Source organism: Apium graveolens, chromosome 6 (genome assembly GCF_009905375.1).
Source record: "Apium graveolens cultivar Ventura chromosome 6, ASM990537v1, whole genome shotgun sequence".
NCBI lineage: Eukaryota > Viridiplantae > Streptophyta > Magnoliopsida > Apiales > Apiaceae > Apium > Apium graveolens.
The window spans coordinates 143,596,791-143,616,343 of NC_133652.1; the positions used below are offsets into that span (position 1 = coordinate 143,596,791).

The 19,553-nt window shown below is 34.5% G+C and overlaps 4 protein-coding genes across 6 annotated transcripts; 2 read left to right on the top strand and 2 right to left on the bottom strand.

Annotated features, from left to right (window-relative positions):
* The first annotated feature begins 348 nt into the window (after positions 1-348).
* On the top strand, positions 349-9,257 carry LOC141664302 (serine/threonine-protein kinase Nek2-like). Of its 2 annotated transcripts, XM_074470222.1 has the most exons (15): positions 349-590; positions 1,687-1,821; positions 1,990-2,056; positions 2,446-2,511; positions 3,138-3,184; positions 3,286-3,331; positions 3,509-3,589; positions 3,677-3,719; positions 3,810-3,859; positions 3,952-4,033; positions 4,148-4,197; positions 5,538-5,611; positions 5,985-6,036; positions 6,810-7,250; positions 8,365-9,257. In XM_074470222.1, exons 2-15 carry the CDS (start codon positions 1,736-1,738, stop codon positions 8,992-8,994), a joined length of 1,815 nt encoding a protein of 604 aa, XP_074326323.1. In that variant the 5' UTR covers positions 349-590; positions 1,687-1,735; the 3' UTR covers positions 8,995-9,257. The 2 variants fall into 2 exon arrangements, with proteins under 2 accessions (XP_074326323.1, XP_074326324.1); XM_074470223.1 differs by lacking the exons at positions 349-590; positions 1,687-1,821; positions 1,990-2,056; positions 2,446-2,511 and having other exon boundaries at positions 3,520-3,589.
* A 497-nt stretch (positions 9,258-9,754) lies between these two features.
* LOC141668658 (protein IQ-domain 26-like) lies at positions 9,755-11,588 on the bottom strand. Its single transcript, XM_074475630.1, has 4 exons — positions 11,102-11,588; positions 10,720-10,953; positions 10,011-10,635; positions 9,755-9,915 (listed from the first exon to the last, which is right to left on the bottom strand). Exons 1-3 carry the CDS (start codon positions 11,567-11,569, stop codon positions 10,054-10,056), a joined length of 1,284 nt encoding a protein of 427 aa, XP_074331731.1. The 5' UTR covers positions 11,570-11,588; the 3' UTR covers positions 9,755-9,915; positions 10,011-10,053.
* Positions 11,589-12,661: 1,073 nt separating this feature from the next.
* Positions 12,662-14,192, top strand: LOC141665506 (uncharacterized). Its single transcript, XM_074471492.1, has 6 exons — positions 12,662-12,755; positions 12,955-13,043; positions 13,218-13,269; positions 13,433-13,558; positions 13,673-13,750; positions 14,046-14,192. The coding sequence occupies exons 1-6, from the start codon at positions 12,662-12,664 to the stop codon at positions 14,120-14,122; spliced, it is 516 nt and encodes a 171-aa protein (XP_074327593.1). The 3' UTR covers positions 14,123-14,192.
* LOC141667280 (perakine reductase-like) lies at positions 12,822-18,644 on the bottom strand. 2 transcript variants are annotated; one of them, XR_012552536.1, is made up of 9 exons: positions 18,488-18,644; positions 18,179-18,349; positions 17,226-17,429; positions 16,864-17,036; positions 16,495-16,591; positions 16,231-16,384; positions 14,559-14,756; positions 13,838-13,902; positions 12,822-13,093 (listed from the first exon to the last, which is right to left on the bottom strand). XR_012552536.1 is itself a non-coding variant. In XM_074473705.1 (8 exons), exons 1-7 carry the CDS (start codon positions 18,542-18,544, stop codon positions 14,569-14,571), a joined length of 1,044 nt encoding a protein of 347 aa, XP_074329806.1. In that variant the 5' UTR covers positions 18,545-18,644; the 3' UTR covers positions 12,822-13,093; positions 14,559-14,568. The 2 variants fall into 2 exon arrangements, 1 of the variants encoding a protein (XP_074329806.1); XM_074473705.1 differs by lacking the exon at positions 13,838-13,902.
* Between the last annotated feature and the right edge of the window lie 909 nt (positions 18,645-19,553).

The window sequence follows — 19,553 nt, forward strand, 5'->3', positions numbered from 1 at the left end:
AGAAGAACAGGTGAAAAGTGAAAACAAGATCGTACAAATGTTAAGTATTGCCCCCACTTCTGTAGCCTGTAGAGGGTAGGTCATCATGTGACGAATTAATTAGTATTAGCTACATAATAAATGTAAGAAAAATATAGCAATAGTAATTAATAACAGTTAATAACAGATTAATGCTAGTAAAAACAAATAATAAATCCATCACACCGATCTCTTGATTTTTTATATATGGTAAATCTGAATTACATCACCAAAATCAAATATACTATAATACTGGTTTAAGTCAGTTATAGTTTAATCGAGAACGTGAGTGAGGGTAATTAAATAATGGTAACACCCCCACTCCTTTCTCTCTCTAGATTTGTCTCTTTCCTTGTAGTCTGTATGGTCTTATTGTGTCCTCTCCTCTCTCTCTCCTCAAACTCCAATCACAACTCCCTCCCTCTCTCTCTCTCACTATACTTAGCAATGGTGGATGAAGTGTAGCTTCCTCTATTGGTGTAAAATTCAAAGCTATACAACTACTACCAGGCTTTGTGTTTACTGTTTAACTCAGCTGCAACTCGTGATCTCATTGTTTCACATTTATCAAGGTCATTTTACTTCTCTTTTCTCAGCTTTCACTTACCTTTCGTATGCAATTATTCAATGCATCCTCTCTCTCTCTCTCTCTCTCGCCCCCCTATATATCTCAATGTTTATCTTCATTTTGTCCAACTACATTTCGCATTTCCAGGTCTGTAGATATATACACAACTGTGTATGTATGATTTAACTTGTTTTAGTGTGTTATTTAGTAGTTGTTAGTGATTTCTAACTGTTTCTAGCTTGCAAGCCTTTAATTTTAGGTTTCGAGTTTCTAATTTGTGATGTTTGCTACAACTGTATGTGTTAATTAACTAGTTAATGTCTTTTTTAAGTAATTTATGGTTTTATTTTTGTACACTGTTTTGTAGTTGAGGACATTACTTATAGATGTTGATTTGAAACCATGGACATTAAACATCAAAGTTAATATTCATGATAGTTGAATAGAAGGTCAATATGATTATGATTTGTTAGTTAAACGTGGTCAATTTTGCCAAATTAACCAAAAATCTATGGGAAATTATACTTTATCAATTCAACAATGTAATGGAGCTAAAAATTGGGTCAATTTTTGTTACTTTTGTTTGTAAATGTAATATATCTCTAGCCTACTCTAATTAGTTAAGGAAAAACTTGTTCTAAAATTGTGTTTGAGACCTCATAGTTGTTATTGAGGTACTATGTAAACCTGAAAATTGTTGAAATTCAGATCTAGAAGGAATTGTTAGGAGAAATTAAATAATTTGTTATAATACATTAGATACCTAACACTAATAAAATTAATCAATTTTTAGATATGGCAGTTGTAGTTCAGATGTTGATTTGGTCATCATTTTCACTGTTGTTTGTTAGTATATTACTCATCTTAGTTTTCTTGTTCAATTTTAGCATTTCTTTGAGCTGATCTTGTTAAGTCATAAAAATGGCGAACCTATTTTGCTGAAATTTAATGGTGCCATAACTTTTCTGTCATATAGGGTATGCATCAGTTTTCAGCATCCTTGAAACTTCTACTGTCTGTTTTCTACAAGTGCAGATTCTTTTTGCTATTGAAGTTTGGTTTTATTCAGAATTATTATTGATTGTTGGGATGTGTGATAGGACTCGTTCATTTATCTTCTACGTGTAAATGCGACAAGTTGATTGACATATGGAGCAGTATGAAGTACTAGAGCAGATTGGCAAGGGAGCTTTTGGCTCTGCCCTTCTTGTGAGGCACAAGCTTGAAAAGAAAAAGTAAGACTGAAACTAATACTTTTGCTTTTCTCTTGTCCAGTTCATGTGAATTATTATGTTACTTGCTAGCATATATGAATAAATGATGCAGAAGTTTCTTTTGCATACTAAGCAGTGTCACATTGATCTGTTTATTGACTTCGCCATATATCATAATTTCTTATCAAGGTATGTTTTGAAGAAGATACGTCTTGCCCGGCAGACTGACAGGACTCGTAGGTCAGCGCATCAGGAGGTTACAGCTCTTTCCGTCATTATTAAATTATCAAATCTGTTACGTTCATAAATTTTAGTATTATTCTTTTTTCAAAAAGCTGGTCATTTTTTGCACTCAAGAAATATATGGCATATACACCATGGAAGTGTTTCATTATTAGTAGTGTGAAATTGAATTGAACATGTAAAATGCAGAATTGTTATCTTTAGTAGTTGTGAACTGTGGTGTGCTGGAAACAACAAATATTGCTATCGCGGATCATAGCTTCAATAATCAAAAATCACAAATGCTATAAAGATTTTATGGTGCTTCTTAAAGTGAAGTGCTACTAGCACATATCTTGTCATTTTGTTATTTGGATTGATGTACATAATAATTCTGGTAAACTAATTGATCATATTGTACAGATGGAACTTATCTCCAGAATGAGGAATCCTTTTATTGTGGAGTATAAGGATTCATGGGTGGAGAAGGTATGCAAATTATGCATTGTGAACTTGGTACTTTTATTCTATGTTCTTCGCTTGATGCATCTTCATATTTGAAAGCTACAAGACTTGGCTAGATTATTGCGGTATAAGTGCAAGTGATATATGTTTCAGATTTTTAGCAAAAAAGAAGAAGATATATGTTTCAGATACCTTTTTTGTTTGCCTATGGTTTGCAGGGTGTATCCCTTTTCCACAATCAATATGCAGAATCTATTTTTTTTTCAAATCTTCTTTACTATTGCAACTTATGCTAAGTGTCGCAATATATGTACCAGCTTCGAACCAACTTACCGGGTTTCAGTCACTCAAGATTTGTCAACAACCCTGGAGTTTCATAACACAAAAACTAGTGACACCAACCTGTATCGACCATTGAATCTTAATTGTAGCAATCTACATCCTTTTAGACCTTTCAGAAAACCCCTGGCCGCAAATGAAAGAACCCTAATACAGCTAACAACAATTAAATAACTTTATCGGGGACAAAGGCTAAAATGCAACTAAAAAATTGACAAGCATGGGTGGCATAACTTGTTTGAAAATCACAAGGATATTTTTCCATATAATGTTTGTATCAACTTTGACAATTTTGATGCTATTGCTTACAGGGCTGCTATGTTTGTATAATCATAGGCTATTGTGAAGGAGGAGACATGTAAGTAATTTAAAATTGATTTTAAGCTTGCATGTGGACTCCTGTACCTTCAAGTGTTCATATCATGAATCATCAACCTCCTGTGCATTTTTTATTTGCAGGGCAGGAGTAATAAAGAAAGCCAACGGGGTTCTATTCTCTGAAGAGGTTTTTATCACATGACTTGTACAGCTAAACTATTTCTATCTCTAATTATTCTTCTTGGTGTCTTAAGTGAACAGTCTTTCTCTTTCCACCCTCGTGCTTGTGTAATTTTAAAAAATTCATATATGATTTTAGAATTATGTATTTATCTATCTTTGATCTATAACTCCTGAATTGCAGAAGCTTTGCAGGTGGCTGGTTCAACTTCTAATGGCGCTCGATTATTTGCATACTAATCACGTCCTTCACCGCGATGTTAAGGTTATTTGCATCTCTGGATAAAACTACTAGACTTCTTGCTTCCAAAGTTTTACAAATTTATTCATATCATTAATTATTTTGTAACAGTGCTCAAATATCTTTCTTACAAAAGATCAAGATATTCGCCTTGGTAAGTGTAGAATTATTTTCTCGTCTCTCTTCATAATATCCTCATATAGCTATAAATTTGCTAAATCAAAAGAAAGAGCCGTTCTTCCAGGTGATTTTGGACTGGCCAAGATGCTGACTTCTGATGATCTTGCTTCTTCTGTAAGTGGTTTGAATTTGTAAACTGATCCATTGTTTTCAGTTTTTCCTTCAAGTCTCTTATTCATGTGTGTTTTTTCTGTTGCCTAACCTAGGTCGTTGGGACCCCAAGTCATATGTGCCCCGAGCTTCTTGCTGATATACCTTATGGTTCAAAGTCAGACATATGGTCTATGGGTAAGTATAATACATTTTTAAATATGTAAATCACTGGATGGAAGTTGCGCTCTGGCATAGTTGATCTCTTTTATCTCTACGGGCACTGATTTTGTTGAAACTTCTGTTTTGCAGGATGTTGTATATATGAGATGGCTGCCCACAAGCCTGCATTCAAAGCATTTGTAAGTTGAAAGGGTTATATATCAATTTAGGCATATATAAGAATTCTGTTCAGTCATCAGTTCCTATTACGTATGTTTAGCTGATAACTATATTGGTATTACAAAATTAAGATCAGAGGTTCGATACATGGGGGAGAGCCTCATTGAAATAGTTCTTGTAACTAAAGTAATAAGAATTCACAGTCAAAGCTTGATAATGTACAATCATCTTATCAATAAAAGTCATCAATAAGGATGGGGACAGTTCTTGATTATTTTTTGTATTGAGACTCTCGTTTCCATTAAAAAAACAAGAAAAAACAAGTTTCTCAACTTTATGGTTTATAGTAAGCACACTTATCATTGGCAAAATTTTCAATGATGAATCAGAAAATAAAATGTAACTCTCACTTACTTTTCTGGAAAAAAGAAGAGTGTTACAAGCCTACTACATTTACAATATTGTCATATGTAACCCTGATCAGACATAGGATTCTGTGACGAAAATGCAACCTTTTTGGATAAACGAAAGACCCAGAGTTAGAATATCTTCTATATAAATACTCACTGGCAAACTTTTCCTAATCCATACATGAAAATTTATTGGTCTTATATCGTTTCAAAGTGGGTGCATATATGAGACATGCTGCCAAATTTGTCCTTTGAGTCCGTAACTTTAGACTACAATAAATAATTTACACATTCTTACTTTTTCCTTGTTCAAAATAGTAGTGGCCTAATCTTATTAGAGTTACATTAACTAGTATCATAATTTGAAACTTAAGAGTTAACTTCTGGGTCCTTCACTATCTTGAGAGCTCAGTTAGACGTGTAAATGACTTGTCATGACCCATAAAGATTTAATTGTTATTACAGTACAATAAACTTGGTTGCACTCCCATTTTGATGGATAGAAGAAAAGAAACTACAGGATATATTATTGTTGGCTGATAGCTTGGTGTAAGAAAGAAAAGAGTATTTACATATCTATCGTGGAGGTCATGCTTTCCTTGCACTCAATGGATGAATAATTGAGCAAGTCTAAATATTTTTCAACTTTATAGTAATCACATTTTTTTCAAATCTCCTAATATTGAGCGATTCTACTGCAGGTATTAAGGCCCGAGTTGATTCGAATGTATAATCCTATTTATAATGATCTCTAACAGGATTATCATAAATATTCTTGACAATTAGACATGCACGGTTTGCACTTTGCAGAGTAAATCACTCATACAATCACCGGATACAAAGAATTTAACCTAAATTTATATTATGCTTATAGCTCATTAACTTCCTATTTCTTCTCCTTAATTTTATTGGTGGGCTTTAAGCAACTTACGAGATGTCTTACTTGTTAGGACATGCAAGCACTGATCAACAAGATAAACAAGTCAATTGTGGCACCCCTGCCAGCCAAATTTAGTGGAGCACTGTGAGCCATTTCCTCTGTTTTCCCCTTTTCTTGTATCTAAAATTATGATCACTCAAGTGTGTGTTGTACTTGAAATAACTTGACATAGTGTCATGAATCATCTGTTAATGACAACTACAATACTCTAAGAGCAAGCAGAACGTCATGGAGTAATGTTGCTTTCTTGTTAGTGGATTTATGTAGCGTACTCGAAACAAGCATATTCTAGTCACCACAAAATATTTAAGGGCAACTAATAATATACATAAGTTGACTATTGATATCTATACACAGTGCCTCCATAATCTGGTCATCTCCTGTGTATATATCATGATGTTCTTTATATTGTTATGTGTGTAACTTTCTTTTGTTTCTCTTTCTTTTCTTTTTCCAGTCGAGGTCTCATCAAAAGTATGCTGCGGAAAAACCCAGAACTTCGGCCAAGTGTACATAATTCTCTCTGATCTATATCTCACACTTCAGTAGAAGTATCGATTTTTAATCTGACCAATTATTGTTTTAGATGTGATTTTTTTTTTGTTTTGAAACAAACACAACTTTTCTAAGAGCTCAAGTTACCTTGTAATTATCTACTGATGCATGAAAACATGTTGATCTTTGTCTTGTAATTGTTCTTTTCAATAATATATTTATAATTGATCCCACACTTTCTTATCAGCCACATACTAGTGAAATCCCTAGACTGTCAATCAGTTATCTACAGTAAAATTAATTAAGTAGATATACAATTTTTATTGTTACTGGAATGTTTGATTTTGTTTCTGCGTGACCTACAATCGGTGACCTTGTTTGCATCTTAAAAATACTAAGTAGAAATTCTCAAAAATATATTTATTTATTTTCGCTAAGTAAACTCACACACACCCACGAGTCGAACCCTTGACCTCCTCCGGAGAAGGCAAGAGCTCAACCACTGTCAGAATAACTTCAAAATACTGCCCTAGTTTTGGAATTGTGGGGGAAACTCTGAATTTGGTGTTTCTCCAGTCACTTTGTACGGGAAGAATCAAATCATAACATTCTTTACAAAAGAAAGCCCGACATCTCCATCATATTCTGGCAGCGATGAAGGCATTCTTTTATGATGTTGTGGCATTTTCTCTTTTTATCAAAGAAATGAAATTTGAAGCTAATTAAACTAGGTTTCATTGTTCAATTTATTCTCCTAATATTGTTTTTGTTTTGTTTAATTTTGCAGGCTTCTGAACTTCTCAGACACCAACACCTTCAACCTTATGTGCTCAAGATTCATCTCAAGATTAATACCCCTAGGCGCAATAGCTTACCAAACTACTGGCCCGAAACCGACTATGTAAAGAAAACCAGATTCGCAGTGTCAGAAATTCCACGAGCCATGCACAGAGATAAGAGGCTGTCTTACAGCAATGACAGGACACTGAATCCTAGCATATCATTACATGAAGATGAGTCTCCTGTTTATCGTCGTCGGATTCAAAACACTCCTAGATATAACAGACAAGGAGTTTCTGCGCTATCCAGTGGAAATGAGCATGGAGAGACAGTAATTAGCAAGGCATTTACTACAAAAGCTTCGGTTGTCACTAGGAGTCCAGGATATCCTCAAAAGAAAGCTTCTGGTCCTCCTAAAAGAGCAGATATGACAAAAAAAACTGAACCGGTAAGATCAGACAAAAGTAAGCTAAAAACTATTATTCCTCACCTAAAAAGGTAGTTTATATATTTTAAGATTCTGGAAGGAACAAGCTATACTCTTCCATTTTAATTTCATGCATGCTTGGATATAACAGGAATTTTGAAAATCAGTTATTGACATGTACATAATTTCCTTATTACTAATAGCAGGACATGTTTTAGTTACGTATTCCCAGTGGCGGAACCACATGAAGATTATGCCTTAAGATATAAAGCACTTCATTTAGTTCCAGTCTGAGAGATTTTTCTTAACAGGTCATGGGGTACAATGCGGGCTTGTTTTAATTTCTCTCACGTTATTACTAATTTACTAATTCTATTTGTTTTAATTTTTTGCTTTTCTTCCTACAATTTGTCACCCCTTTGCAAATCCGCCACATGGTTCAAAAGCTCTGTTGTGAGTCATATCCTGCATCAAGTTTTCCTTGAAGCTTATTCAATTTATTTAATATTAGTAATTTCAAAATTTTACTTTCGCATTGCTAGTGCCTCTGATGCCCTTCGTCAATTTTTTTTGTGTTGCTTCATTTTGTTACACACAAAAACATGTATCACTCCAATACTCTATATAATCACACATACACGCACAAAAACATCACACAATCTAGGATAACTTAAGTTGTACTTATAGGTTTCTAGGAGGGTATTCTAACAAGTTTGTAATATAAAGTGATGGCAGACTTCAAGTCCTTATTGCGTATTTTGGATAGAGACCTAAAGCAAGATATGAATTCTATCTTTTTAATTAAGTAGTCCTTTCTTGACTTAAGCTTATAAAACTACTACTTCCAAAAGGAGTTATATCAAGATAAACACAGATAAGATATTAACTTTACTGCTTGTCAAAAAAGATAACTTTTATTGATGTTTATAATGCGAATTCTTTTAAAAGTAAATAACTTTCCTCTGGTGTTTGAATGGAAGTCAGACACTTCATTTGTGCATATAGGTTTTTGGTTTTGTTTATATATCTGGATGCAGTGGCTTATAGTTATTGTATTGCATTATCACCATTTTCACACAGATATAGTTCATCAATGTCTGAAAGAACTAGAACTCTTTTTGAATGATATATACAGCTACCAGTTTCAAGAACTACGACGAAAAAATCAGCTGTTTCAAATCGTAGAGCATCTTTGCCATTGACAAGAAATACAGTTCAAGAATCTCCATGCAGGGCCAATACTGATATCTTTGATAGTTTTGTTTCTCCAAATGTCTCTGTCAACGCTCCTCGTATTGACAAAATGATTGAACTTCCTTTAGCATCAAATGAAGACTCCTACATTCGACGTCGTAGAACATCGTTGACCTCAGCACAAGGCTCCACTACCTCTCCGCAAGGTGATCATTTGACCATGAAGGATAAATGTATTGTTTCTGATGAAACATCTGCCAGACTTAGTGTGGCAGATGCTTTGCACGGTAGTGAATGTTCTGATCAAGATGCCACAGCAGGAGCGTCAAGCAAAACATCCTCAGACCAAAGGCAACATCGTTTTGACACCTCTTCTCACCAGCAGCGTGCTGAAGCGTTGGAGGGATTGCTTGAATTCAGTGCAAGATTGTTAAACGAGGCACGCTTTGATGAACTTGGAGTGTTGTTGAAGCCATTTGGTCCTGGCAAGGTTTCCCCTAGAGAAACTGCTATTTGGTTGGCCAAGAGCTTCAAGGAGAATACAGCTCATCAGGAAGATCAATACCAGTGAAATGACCTATATGCGTAGAAGATAGTGTTGAAATGAAACTTTTTAGTTAGTTTCCATGATATGTTGGCACTAGCTAGGGCTGATCATATAGGCTGCAGCAATAGTTCTTTCCATGTGATTTTAACTTGCATGGATATATGACTTTCCAATTAAATTTTTGTAGTTCTAGGATTGATCAGGACCGCGGATATCATTGGAATTTGTGTTTATTACCCAGAATCTAGCACAACACAATGTAGTCTAATTGCAGACTATTTATTAGTTATTTGTTCTATAATTCACTTTTCCTGGTCTTTTTTGCCATGCATAATTAATGTATCTGTAGTGGTCCATTCTTCCCCTTTAAGATGTGCTGCACGCCCAGTATCACTATCTTTCCTCTCTAGGGTTGTGTTGTTATGGACTAAAGGGAGTGACATGTATGCTAAGTCTAACTGCAGTTTACAATGTAGTAACCTTTTACTGTTATTGAACCTTTGGGAAATACAAAATATGTGGATCATACAATCTAGTTTCTCTTCATTGTTTTAAGCTGTTTGGTTGTATTGAATTGCAGAGTTATGAACTGGAAATGGGGGTATATGTAAGAAAGTTGGTGGTGAATTAGAGTTGAGCTTTCATGGTGGAACTGGTCAGGCAAGAACAAATATTCTTTGGACAACTTTTAGCATTAGCAGTGATTGCAAAACTCTTATGAATGAATTTAGCAACAAAAAAAATTCATATGAATTTTATAAAGGCTCTAGAAGACTACAATTTTACATTAATTGGAACGATCTGACTAATATTATTTTTAGTAAATTGCTTCAACTTCTTACATACTGTAGTTTTTAAATAGATACTCATGTTCGAACCAGGTGGCGTACATTATTGAATCTAGTTCGAACCGGATGTGAGTGTTTAGTATACGTTCATAGCACCCTGAGGTCAAGTGAAAATTCAAATTCAGCATCTCCAACATTATGTAAAAATTGATTCAGCAATCTGGTAGGAAGCCTTGATACTTGATTACTTACCTCATAATGCAGTAATAATTCTGCAGTACAGTTGGATGTACTGCTAGCTCCCTCCTATGCTGTTGGATTCACATCTGAGATCCTTGCTAGACTTTGCAGCACTGTAAATTTTAATCAACCAAGGTTGTTGGTTAATTTTCCTGTTCGGGGATTGATTTTGTTTCTTGTTATCTGGTGTTGAATCTATACCTCCAAATGACGGTGATCGCTTAGTCTTTTGCCTGAAAGGCCGCTGCTTGGGTTCACTATGTGACCTGAGCTTCGCCGTAGAGGATTGTGTGTTTGCCATGTAATTATGTACATATTTAGAGTTGTGAGATGTGGTATTTAAGTAATCTACTGATGGTGACTCTGGTGCTTTTATGTGGTTGAAATTAGCCACACTATAGTTTTGCTGAGGTACTCTACTAGGTGTTCCATATGAAGATTCCCCGTACTGTGTAGATGTATCCATGAGTGGTGATTGATTTGGGTGTTCACGAAATTGATGTTCTTGATTTGAAACTGAAGTTTTTCCTGAATAATATGTCCGGAACTCATGCTCTCTGGTTTTCATTGGCTGATGACTTGTAAGGTCCTGATTCCCCCTCCAGGATCCCGTTGTTTTACTAAGATTCAAACGTTCCTAAATACATATAACGGCATATTGAATTCCCAAAACAACAAAAATGTACATATGAAATTGCTAAATATCTTGATTTAAACTCACCAATGCTTCTCTTCTTAGCTGGTCATGTGTTGGTTCTCTGTGAGATGATTTTCTTTTCACGGTTATGTGTGGTTCCTCAGTCAACCGAGTTCTCTGAAATCGTGCCCTAACTTGAATTGACATTAATGCATTCATGCACCTTAGCATCTCACTTGTTTGTTTTCTCACTAAATAACCTCTTACTAGTGCTTGAATTTTCACCAGCCCCCTCAAAGCTTTCAATGCTGTCCTTGCCTGCAAGAAGAACGGTTTATGCTATCACTTCCAGTACAGACTCAACTATACAATGTTATATGTTGTCCTATCTTTGCTGAAAATCGTCAGTGTTAAAATGAAAAAAAAGACGCAGAGAAGACAAAAGTTTTGTGGTATATATATATACCAGGTGACCATGAAAGAAGGCCTGGATTTTGGTGGCAGCAGCATCTCCAAGAGCTCTAAACTGTCCAGCCACTGCAAATGGGGCTGGAACTACTGTCTGCCTACCTTCATTGTCTGGCACAGGAATGCCTGTGGTAACTTTCTGCTCATTCCCATACTTAGCTTCTACGAAACATGTCACTGCATTTTTTGCACCTTGGTTTTGCTGATTCCAACATTCCAATAAGTCTCGTGGCACTAACGTCTTACTGGATATGGCATCAAAAGATCTGCAATTCTTTTGATTGTTATTATCTTTGATTGCCATTGATTTTCCAAAGCTCCACCTTGTCTTCTGATTTGGAGTTTGAGGAATACTTGCTGTCGGAAGCACAAAGTCCTCTGAGGATAAAGAAGCATCTTTTTTGTTATCTTTATCCTCCTTTTTCCCAGCCAACAGGTTTTTAAGCCATTTGCTTGCCTTCCCCATCTGTTCTCTACCATCAGATCTCTCTAAGTTAAGCTATATATACATAAAGGACTCAGTGGTATTATTAGTATAGAATTTGTTAACTCTGGTGACTGACTTGAACAATATACTGTGAAACTTTTCTTTAAGAAATGGATTTTTATTCCAAGGCCTGCAAGCATTCCACTTCTTTTGCCATTTGCCATTCTCCTGCACATAAGGCCACCCTTCTGATTTGACTGCAGCTGTCTTGAGTTTTGATAATAGTATTATTTCATGTCAGCTCTTTTCAACATGATGTGATGTTTTACATTCTGCTGCAGTTTTTTTCTAGGAAGGATCACTAAGTTTCCCTGAAGCATGTCATGCGACATGCATCTTCATACATTTCTTAACAAAGAATGTCAAGAAATTCGCCCAAATCGCATTAAACCCTCCAATGAAATAAATTGCTCTGTACCATGTGGAAATCCCCATTTGCATCTGTACAATTCGTCAAAATCGCATTAAATCCTCGAATGAAAGAATTTGCTATGTACAATTTGATTTCTTCATAATTTTTCTAGCAGAGAACAACGATATTATGAACTAGAATCTCCTTCCATCCAACATCATCATTTGGTCCTATGTCGAAAATGGTATACAGTGGCTACAAAGCATAAACCCCTATAAAAATCGCAATCTACGCGTTTAGAAGCTTCTGACAGACTTCTTGTCTCTCATTTCTAAAGTAACATCAACAAACATTGAAGAAGAAGACTAAACGTGGACAGACGTTTCTTTACTTTATTATTATTACTGCAAATCTTCAGTTTCGTACTTCTAGACAAAATGATGTTAAAATTTTCAACAAAGGCAAGCTTTTTAACTTAATGCCGTGTTTAATTCCTCACAAGTTCGTAATAACAAACATTAAGATAGACTTGGATTCAAGTCTCTAAGTTTCCACCTGTCCACATGTATAACATCAATCTCTGCGATCTAGCAATCTATCATTAAGATATGCGCTTTGTTCTATCTTTGTTCTATCACTACAACATCTCGTTCATTTCATCCATCTCGCTGTCAGATATATTTGATCTCCTCAAAACACACACGCGCACACACACAAAAATGGTTACTTCTTCCAGATATGTTATGCTACTTCTGGCTTTTCTAGCTGTATCTGTTGCAGCAAACTTATCTCCTAGTCTCTCTCCAACCTTGGGTATATGTCTGAAAATCTCACTTTATTCACACAAATAGTCTACGTATCACGTATGCAATACCAGAATAAGCGACAAGCTGTATATTACATCAAATAACGTACAATTTACGAGAATATCACAACTCACTGTGCAATTCATTACTATTACAATAGAAATTTCAGCTAAATGTTTAATAATTCTTGTTCATGTGACAAACAGATGAAATATGCAATGAGGTGAGCTGCGGGAAAGGAACATGTGAGACAGCACGAGGTTCTCTGTTCGGCTTTAAATGCAAATGTGAAAATGTTTGGTCCCGTACAAGTTCTGACCGAGAAGAAGACCTTTATTTCCGTCCCTGCATTATTCCCAATTGTAAGTTCATTACTTGATAGGAATTGAATATAATAATGATAGCATATTATACCAATCCATTCACATATTTCACATTTTTTGCAGGTTCCCTAAACTACTCTTGCTAGTCAGCTGCTCCTCCAACTCCATCCATTCCAACCAACATATCAGTGTTCGATCGTAATTTACAACTTCCTTCATAAATGCTTACATATATCACTCTAACCATACCAACTTGTTTAATTTAACTTCCTTCATACATGCTTACATATATCACTCTAATCATACCAACTTGTTTTTGTTTTTCATTCAAATTTATCCTAACCAATTTTTGGTTTTCTAGCTTGCTACTGGACCTATTGTGGTGAAGGTACATGCAAAAAGAACTTGACATATGGACAAAATTGTGAATGCAAGCCGGGATACTCTAATCTTCTAAACATTACAGCCTTCCCCTGCTTCAGTGAATGTACGAATCTAGCTAAAATTGGGACTCCAACTTTTATACTAATTCTGTTAATATTCTTTGAAAATAGTTAAAGGGTAACACCATAACAGAGTTACAATACTTATGTTTCTATAGGTGCCCTTGGATCAGACTGTGAAAGGCTAGGCATTAATGTTTCAAGATCAACATCATCTTCAGATGATAATAATCAAGGTGAGAACTACTATGCCATAGGCCCATCTCAGATATACAAAAATTACATAAAGAAAGATAGGAGCCTCAATATAAAACGAAAAATACCTGTATCTTTATCCCATTATGTCCAGCGAACCTAAACTACAGTCCACAAAACATAGGCGGAGATACTGAAACCAGCGTTATTAGTCAGTAGTGAAGGAGGCAAAAAAAGATGCCTAGCTAGTTATTTAATAACAAGTTGAGAACTTAGCAAGTAAAGATATCAACTTATTACTTCATTATTTACCCATTTTGTTTCTTCTTTTTGCAGCAACTTCTTTTCTACCAAGTATTTCCCACTGGATAGCAATAGTACTCATCTCTGTTTTATTGGCTTTGCGAAATTAGGACCAGGAAGTATACTTTCAGGACACCTATCATTTTGGTTTTGAATTGTAGTTTTTTCATTCTTTTTCACCCCCAGTTTTGTATTTTTCCATAGATTATTTTGACTTGTTAGTTTATAAATAAGAGTAGTCATGGATAAAGGTTGATTTGTTTTATTGTACATGCAGATAGTAGCCTTATCCTTTATGATTTATTATGTAACAGCATACTTTTGTAACATAAATGAATTCTATTGCATAATTTCAATTACTGGCCAACACATTAGGAAGGACAATGATAAAATCAAACCTTCATAACCATTTATCTATTTACCAGTAAGCAATTACAAAAGCAGTATTAACAAGACAATACAGCCATGCATAGTATGAGAAAATCTTCTACCAACTTTCACAACAGAATAAAGTGGACAAGTACAGTTACTTTTATTGAGATGTACCTTAAGTTGACTAATTGCTATTTTTTGGCGGTGGTGTATTTGCGAACTTCCACGAGATTTTAAGGAGGTTATCACTAGCTCTAGACCCCAAGACCTCGTCTATAGGGACTGCATCAGAAATCTCTTTCAGATCATCTACCGTGAGTCTGATCCTCAAGGAACCGGCATTGTTGTCAAGATTCTTAATCTTGGTCGTTCCTACAAAAGATCAGAATTAAACTTGGTCACTCAGTTAGATCAAAATAAAATGGGATTATTTCATTTCTAGCACACAAACACACATGAGCGTGCATACACCCATGTATACAATGAGTATATATTATAGTTAGGTTACACAGTAATCTTATTAGACTTGTCTCAGAACATTACAACAAAAATTAATGGAGAAATGTAGATGCATACACAAGGCAAACAACTAGAAAAGCATGAGAAAACAGCATAGTATACTGATGATTCTGTGTACCAGCAAATCCCATTCTTGTTGAAGACATAATCATATAGGACATCTTAAGACCAATATTAATATAATAGGCTAAAAATTTAGCAACCAAGAGGCACCAGCAGTTGATGAAATAGGTGTGTTTGCACATGACTTGAATAAAAAGCAAATAATTAGTTAAAAACTCTTCTTACTTACATATTTGATGCTGGAAATATAGGAGACTTGTACAATTTTGATACCAAGAATATTTAAAACACAATTTTCTTCTAGATCTCAATTAACAGTACTCAGCCAAAAACATGATATATTTAACTACACATCTATACAAAAATTATTGTAGTCATCCCATATCACTAACACAAGAGTCTCAGAAAAAACAATTAAATGTACCTTAAAAATAATACAATATCATGCAGAGAAACCCAATTAGATCAGATATGTTTTATTTTTATTAATAGAAAATGAAGCAGTCAATAATTGACATTATTTCTTCCTCCCCCCACAATTCAAGATTTTCACAAGCTCAGAAATATGACGATTTCACAAATTCTAAAGAATATATATTTTTATATCAACTAAATTATATGTTAATGTATATCTAGAATTTTGTCAAACAAATAATCAATCAAACATAACTCGAATATAGGACCCTTTTAAAGTTCGGTAGTATTTCAAAAGATAAAGTAATAATTTGAAACAAACCTGACTTGTACAATTAACATGAAAGATATGTAATAGATGGTACACTGTCAACCTTTTTTAGAAAAACATCTCAACTAGCTAAGGTTTCCTCTTCATAATCGCACACGTGCTTAGTTACCCAGACTATACTATGTAAAGTTTACATAGTATAAAGTATGTTGGCCTATACTATGTAAAATAAAGTATGTTGGCCTATACTATGTAAAGTTTTCAGAATATTGCCGAGTCCGACACTTGGATACGAACCCGTGTCCGACACCCATACCCGAGTCCGGGTAACATAGCACACGTACACACACACACACACACACTTCAATATTGACTTTGTATTTTCAACTGATGGCTATAAATCCAGCAATTTCTCTAGGGTCCTTGTTGTAAATATACTAGATGTAACCTTGGCAGATTATTAAAATAAAAGTTTAGGGATACGGAAATTGCAACAATTTGTTCTGAAATTTACGATAAGGTATCTATATACCCAAACACATCATATCCTATGTACATGATAGTTATATAGTTACTAACCAGGAATAGGAACTACATCATCCCCTTGATGGAGAACCCAGGCAAGTGCAAGTTGGGCAGGTGTGCATAAATGCTTTTGAGCCAGTACTTCTAATCGAGTATAAATAGTCTTATTCTGCTGTAAATTATCTCCTGTAAATCTGGGATGATTAACCTGAGGGAAAGAAAAAGTTTTAGTAAGATGTGTTGCACTTGCATGCTTTAATTGATTAGCGTTAATAAAAAAATGTAATTAGAAGGCTTGAAATACAATTAGGTTCTTACCAATAAACTACTGGCGGGCAAACTTTCCCTGACTGCCTTACCAGCAAGAAATCCACGTCCAAGTGGACTGTAAGGAACTATCCCAATCCCAAGTTCCCTGTTAAATCAAGAATAAGAATAAGAACAGTGGATGAAGACTAGAATTTCACAATATCATTCTCATTAAGAAAAGTTTTGGGAGTAGATGTAACCACTTCAAGGAAAAGATCCACAGTAATATTAAAATCTAAGCCAGATATTATATATATTTTTTGCATCTGCTTCTCAGTACTCTAAACGACAATAGCATTAACAAGTGGACTAAGTGTCATGTTTAATTGGCCTTAACTTTAAATTCTTCCATGAAAATTTAAGGGAGTATGAACCCACCTGCAAAGCGGGATAATTTCTTCTTCTATGTCACGAGTCCAAAGGGAATATTCCATTTGCAGAGCAGTAATGGGATGAACTGCATGTGCCCTCCTAATTGTGTCTGGATTAGCTTCAGATAGGCCAACATACTTTATTTTACCCTCTTCAACCAACTTCTTAAGTTCCCCCATCTGTCCATAGAATAAAAAATATGGGTCTACATGGAAGGCATCTAATTTAGTTCATGAAGAGGATGTAGCAACACCTATAAATGTGAGAAAAAGATCTGTTGCAACTATTAACAAATAATAATAATCTAAGATTTGAGGCATGGGAAGTAAACAGGTAGTATAGACATAAAAGAAGCTAATCAGACTCACAGTTTCTTCGATAGGCACAGTTGTATCAATTCGATGTATATAGTAGAGATCAATGTATTCCAAATCAAGGCACTTAAGGCTAGCCTCACAACAAGAGCGAACGTATTCCGGAGAACCTTTCACAGTAATCCCATTGGAATCAAATTTAAAAAAACCAAATTTTGTGGCCAACTGAATCTTTTCTCGAGGCAGCAGCTTTAATGCCTGCAAAAAGATAGTTCTAATTAATAAGATGCTCCCGATCAATGAAAAAGGTTTTTCTCAGCAACAAAAAACCATTGTTGACGAAAGTATTGTATAATATTTATACTGTATTGCTACAATAAAGTGGATGTGGATGCCTATCCAACCCTTTTATGTTTTTATAATACCAAAAGACCATAACATATTGAAAAATGGACCTGAATTACCATACTACAGGCGGATATTTAATCGATTGCAAATATAAATATGTCAATTGAATAGACTATGAACGACAACTTTTTTTACACTCATTATGCCAACTAGACAATTGCATTCAGTTATTATCAAACATGTTCTAAATCTTCTAATATCTATATACTATAACCTAAAGCTTCTCATGATCTCATTCTATGATCCCATACTATGCATATCATATTGCAAATGAATTGGCAAAAGTCGCTTAAAATTGAGTAATTGACATATGCAACGGACATGAGTTGGCCACTAGAGAAAAGAGAGGCCATAATAAAATTACAATGTTCATACACTTTCCTGAAACTTATTGAACAATTTTGTTTTGCAAATAGTTACTTATGCTTACGGAAAAGAAACACAAATTCATGAACATGAGGTCATCACTGCTTAATCAAACAACGCAATGACTTTATCTTAATCAAACAAGTCAATTAATTTACAAGATAAATGTGGAAGTCACACACATACATTTACTACTAAACAAGACGAAAAGCGAGTCGAGAAAAAGAAGCTACCTTTCCGACCAATTTCTCATTAGCATGACCACCACCATAAACATCAGCTGTATCAAGAAAGGTGATGCCTTTGTTAAAGCATTCTTGAATTAGTTGAATACCAGCTTCATCGGAAAGTGGATCATTGTATTGTCCAGAAATGCCCATACAACCAAACCCCAATTTGGAGACCTGTTATAACCAATACACACAGAAAGGGAGAGATTTAGAAAGACCACTGGGTATCTAAACATTCTGACACTACCCGAAAACCCGACACGAAAGAATCAAAATGCTGTGAATCTACTTGAGATGAGTAAAGGGTATTACCTCAAGGCCTTGAGTACCAAGTTTGACTCTCGGCATTTCAACTTTGGGCTCATCCATGGCTTATTAACCAATTGGTCTCTGTTCTTGAATATGCAATCGGAGTAAAATAATGCTGTTAAGACTTGAGATTGCCGTGTATTAAATTGGGATTTTGAAAGATTTTTATGGATTTTAGAAATCATAGGTATTCAATTTGGATTTTAAATAATCCTTTAAAATCTGAAGGTATTCAATAAGGATTGAAAAAAGTCTTTTAAAATCTGAGTGTATTCAATTTAGATTTTAAAAAGTCAATCAAAATTTAGTGGTATTTAATTTGGATTTTAAAAAATCCATCAAAATCTAATGGTATTTAAAAATCCATGGATTTTCTTTTATTTAAAAAAGCTGTGGATTTTGATGGATTTGCTAGTACATTTTTAATATCTTGAAATCTTTTCAAAATACATGAGATTTTGATGGATTTCAAAAAAACTCCACAAAATCTGCAAGACTCTACAAGATTTTGGATCAATTCCATCAAAATCCACGAAGAATTGAAATCAACGAAAATCTTTTAAAATCCGTAGATTATTAACAATCCTTTAAAATTTGAAATGAATACACCCGTAAAGAAATATATTGGGGATTTGTCTACAGATAATAATATATGTGGGGCCGCTTCATCTGCCACTATTTCAACCAACCACTGTACTCGAATCTTAGGATTCCGACAACACCAATTTTGTAGCTACTCTGCTGCTAACGTTTTGGAGTTATTTCATGTCATTACGATAATAATTCGGGGATAATTAATTCTATCAAAATTAGTTTTATAGATTAAATAATTTTATCCTAAGTTTGTTTAGGAAAATTAAGTGTAGGATTGGAATATAATCATTTAAAACTTTATCCTATGTTTGTCTTAAAAGATAGTACTTAAATTAGAATATAATCCTTTAAATTTTTCAATCATATGTTTGTTTCACATAGGATAACAATGAGAAGATTATAATCCTTTAAAAAATGACTTGTAGGAGGGGATAAAACAATATCTTCTCCCACCAAGTATTAGAGGAGATTATAG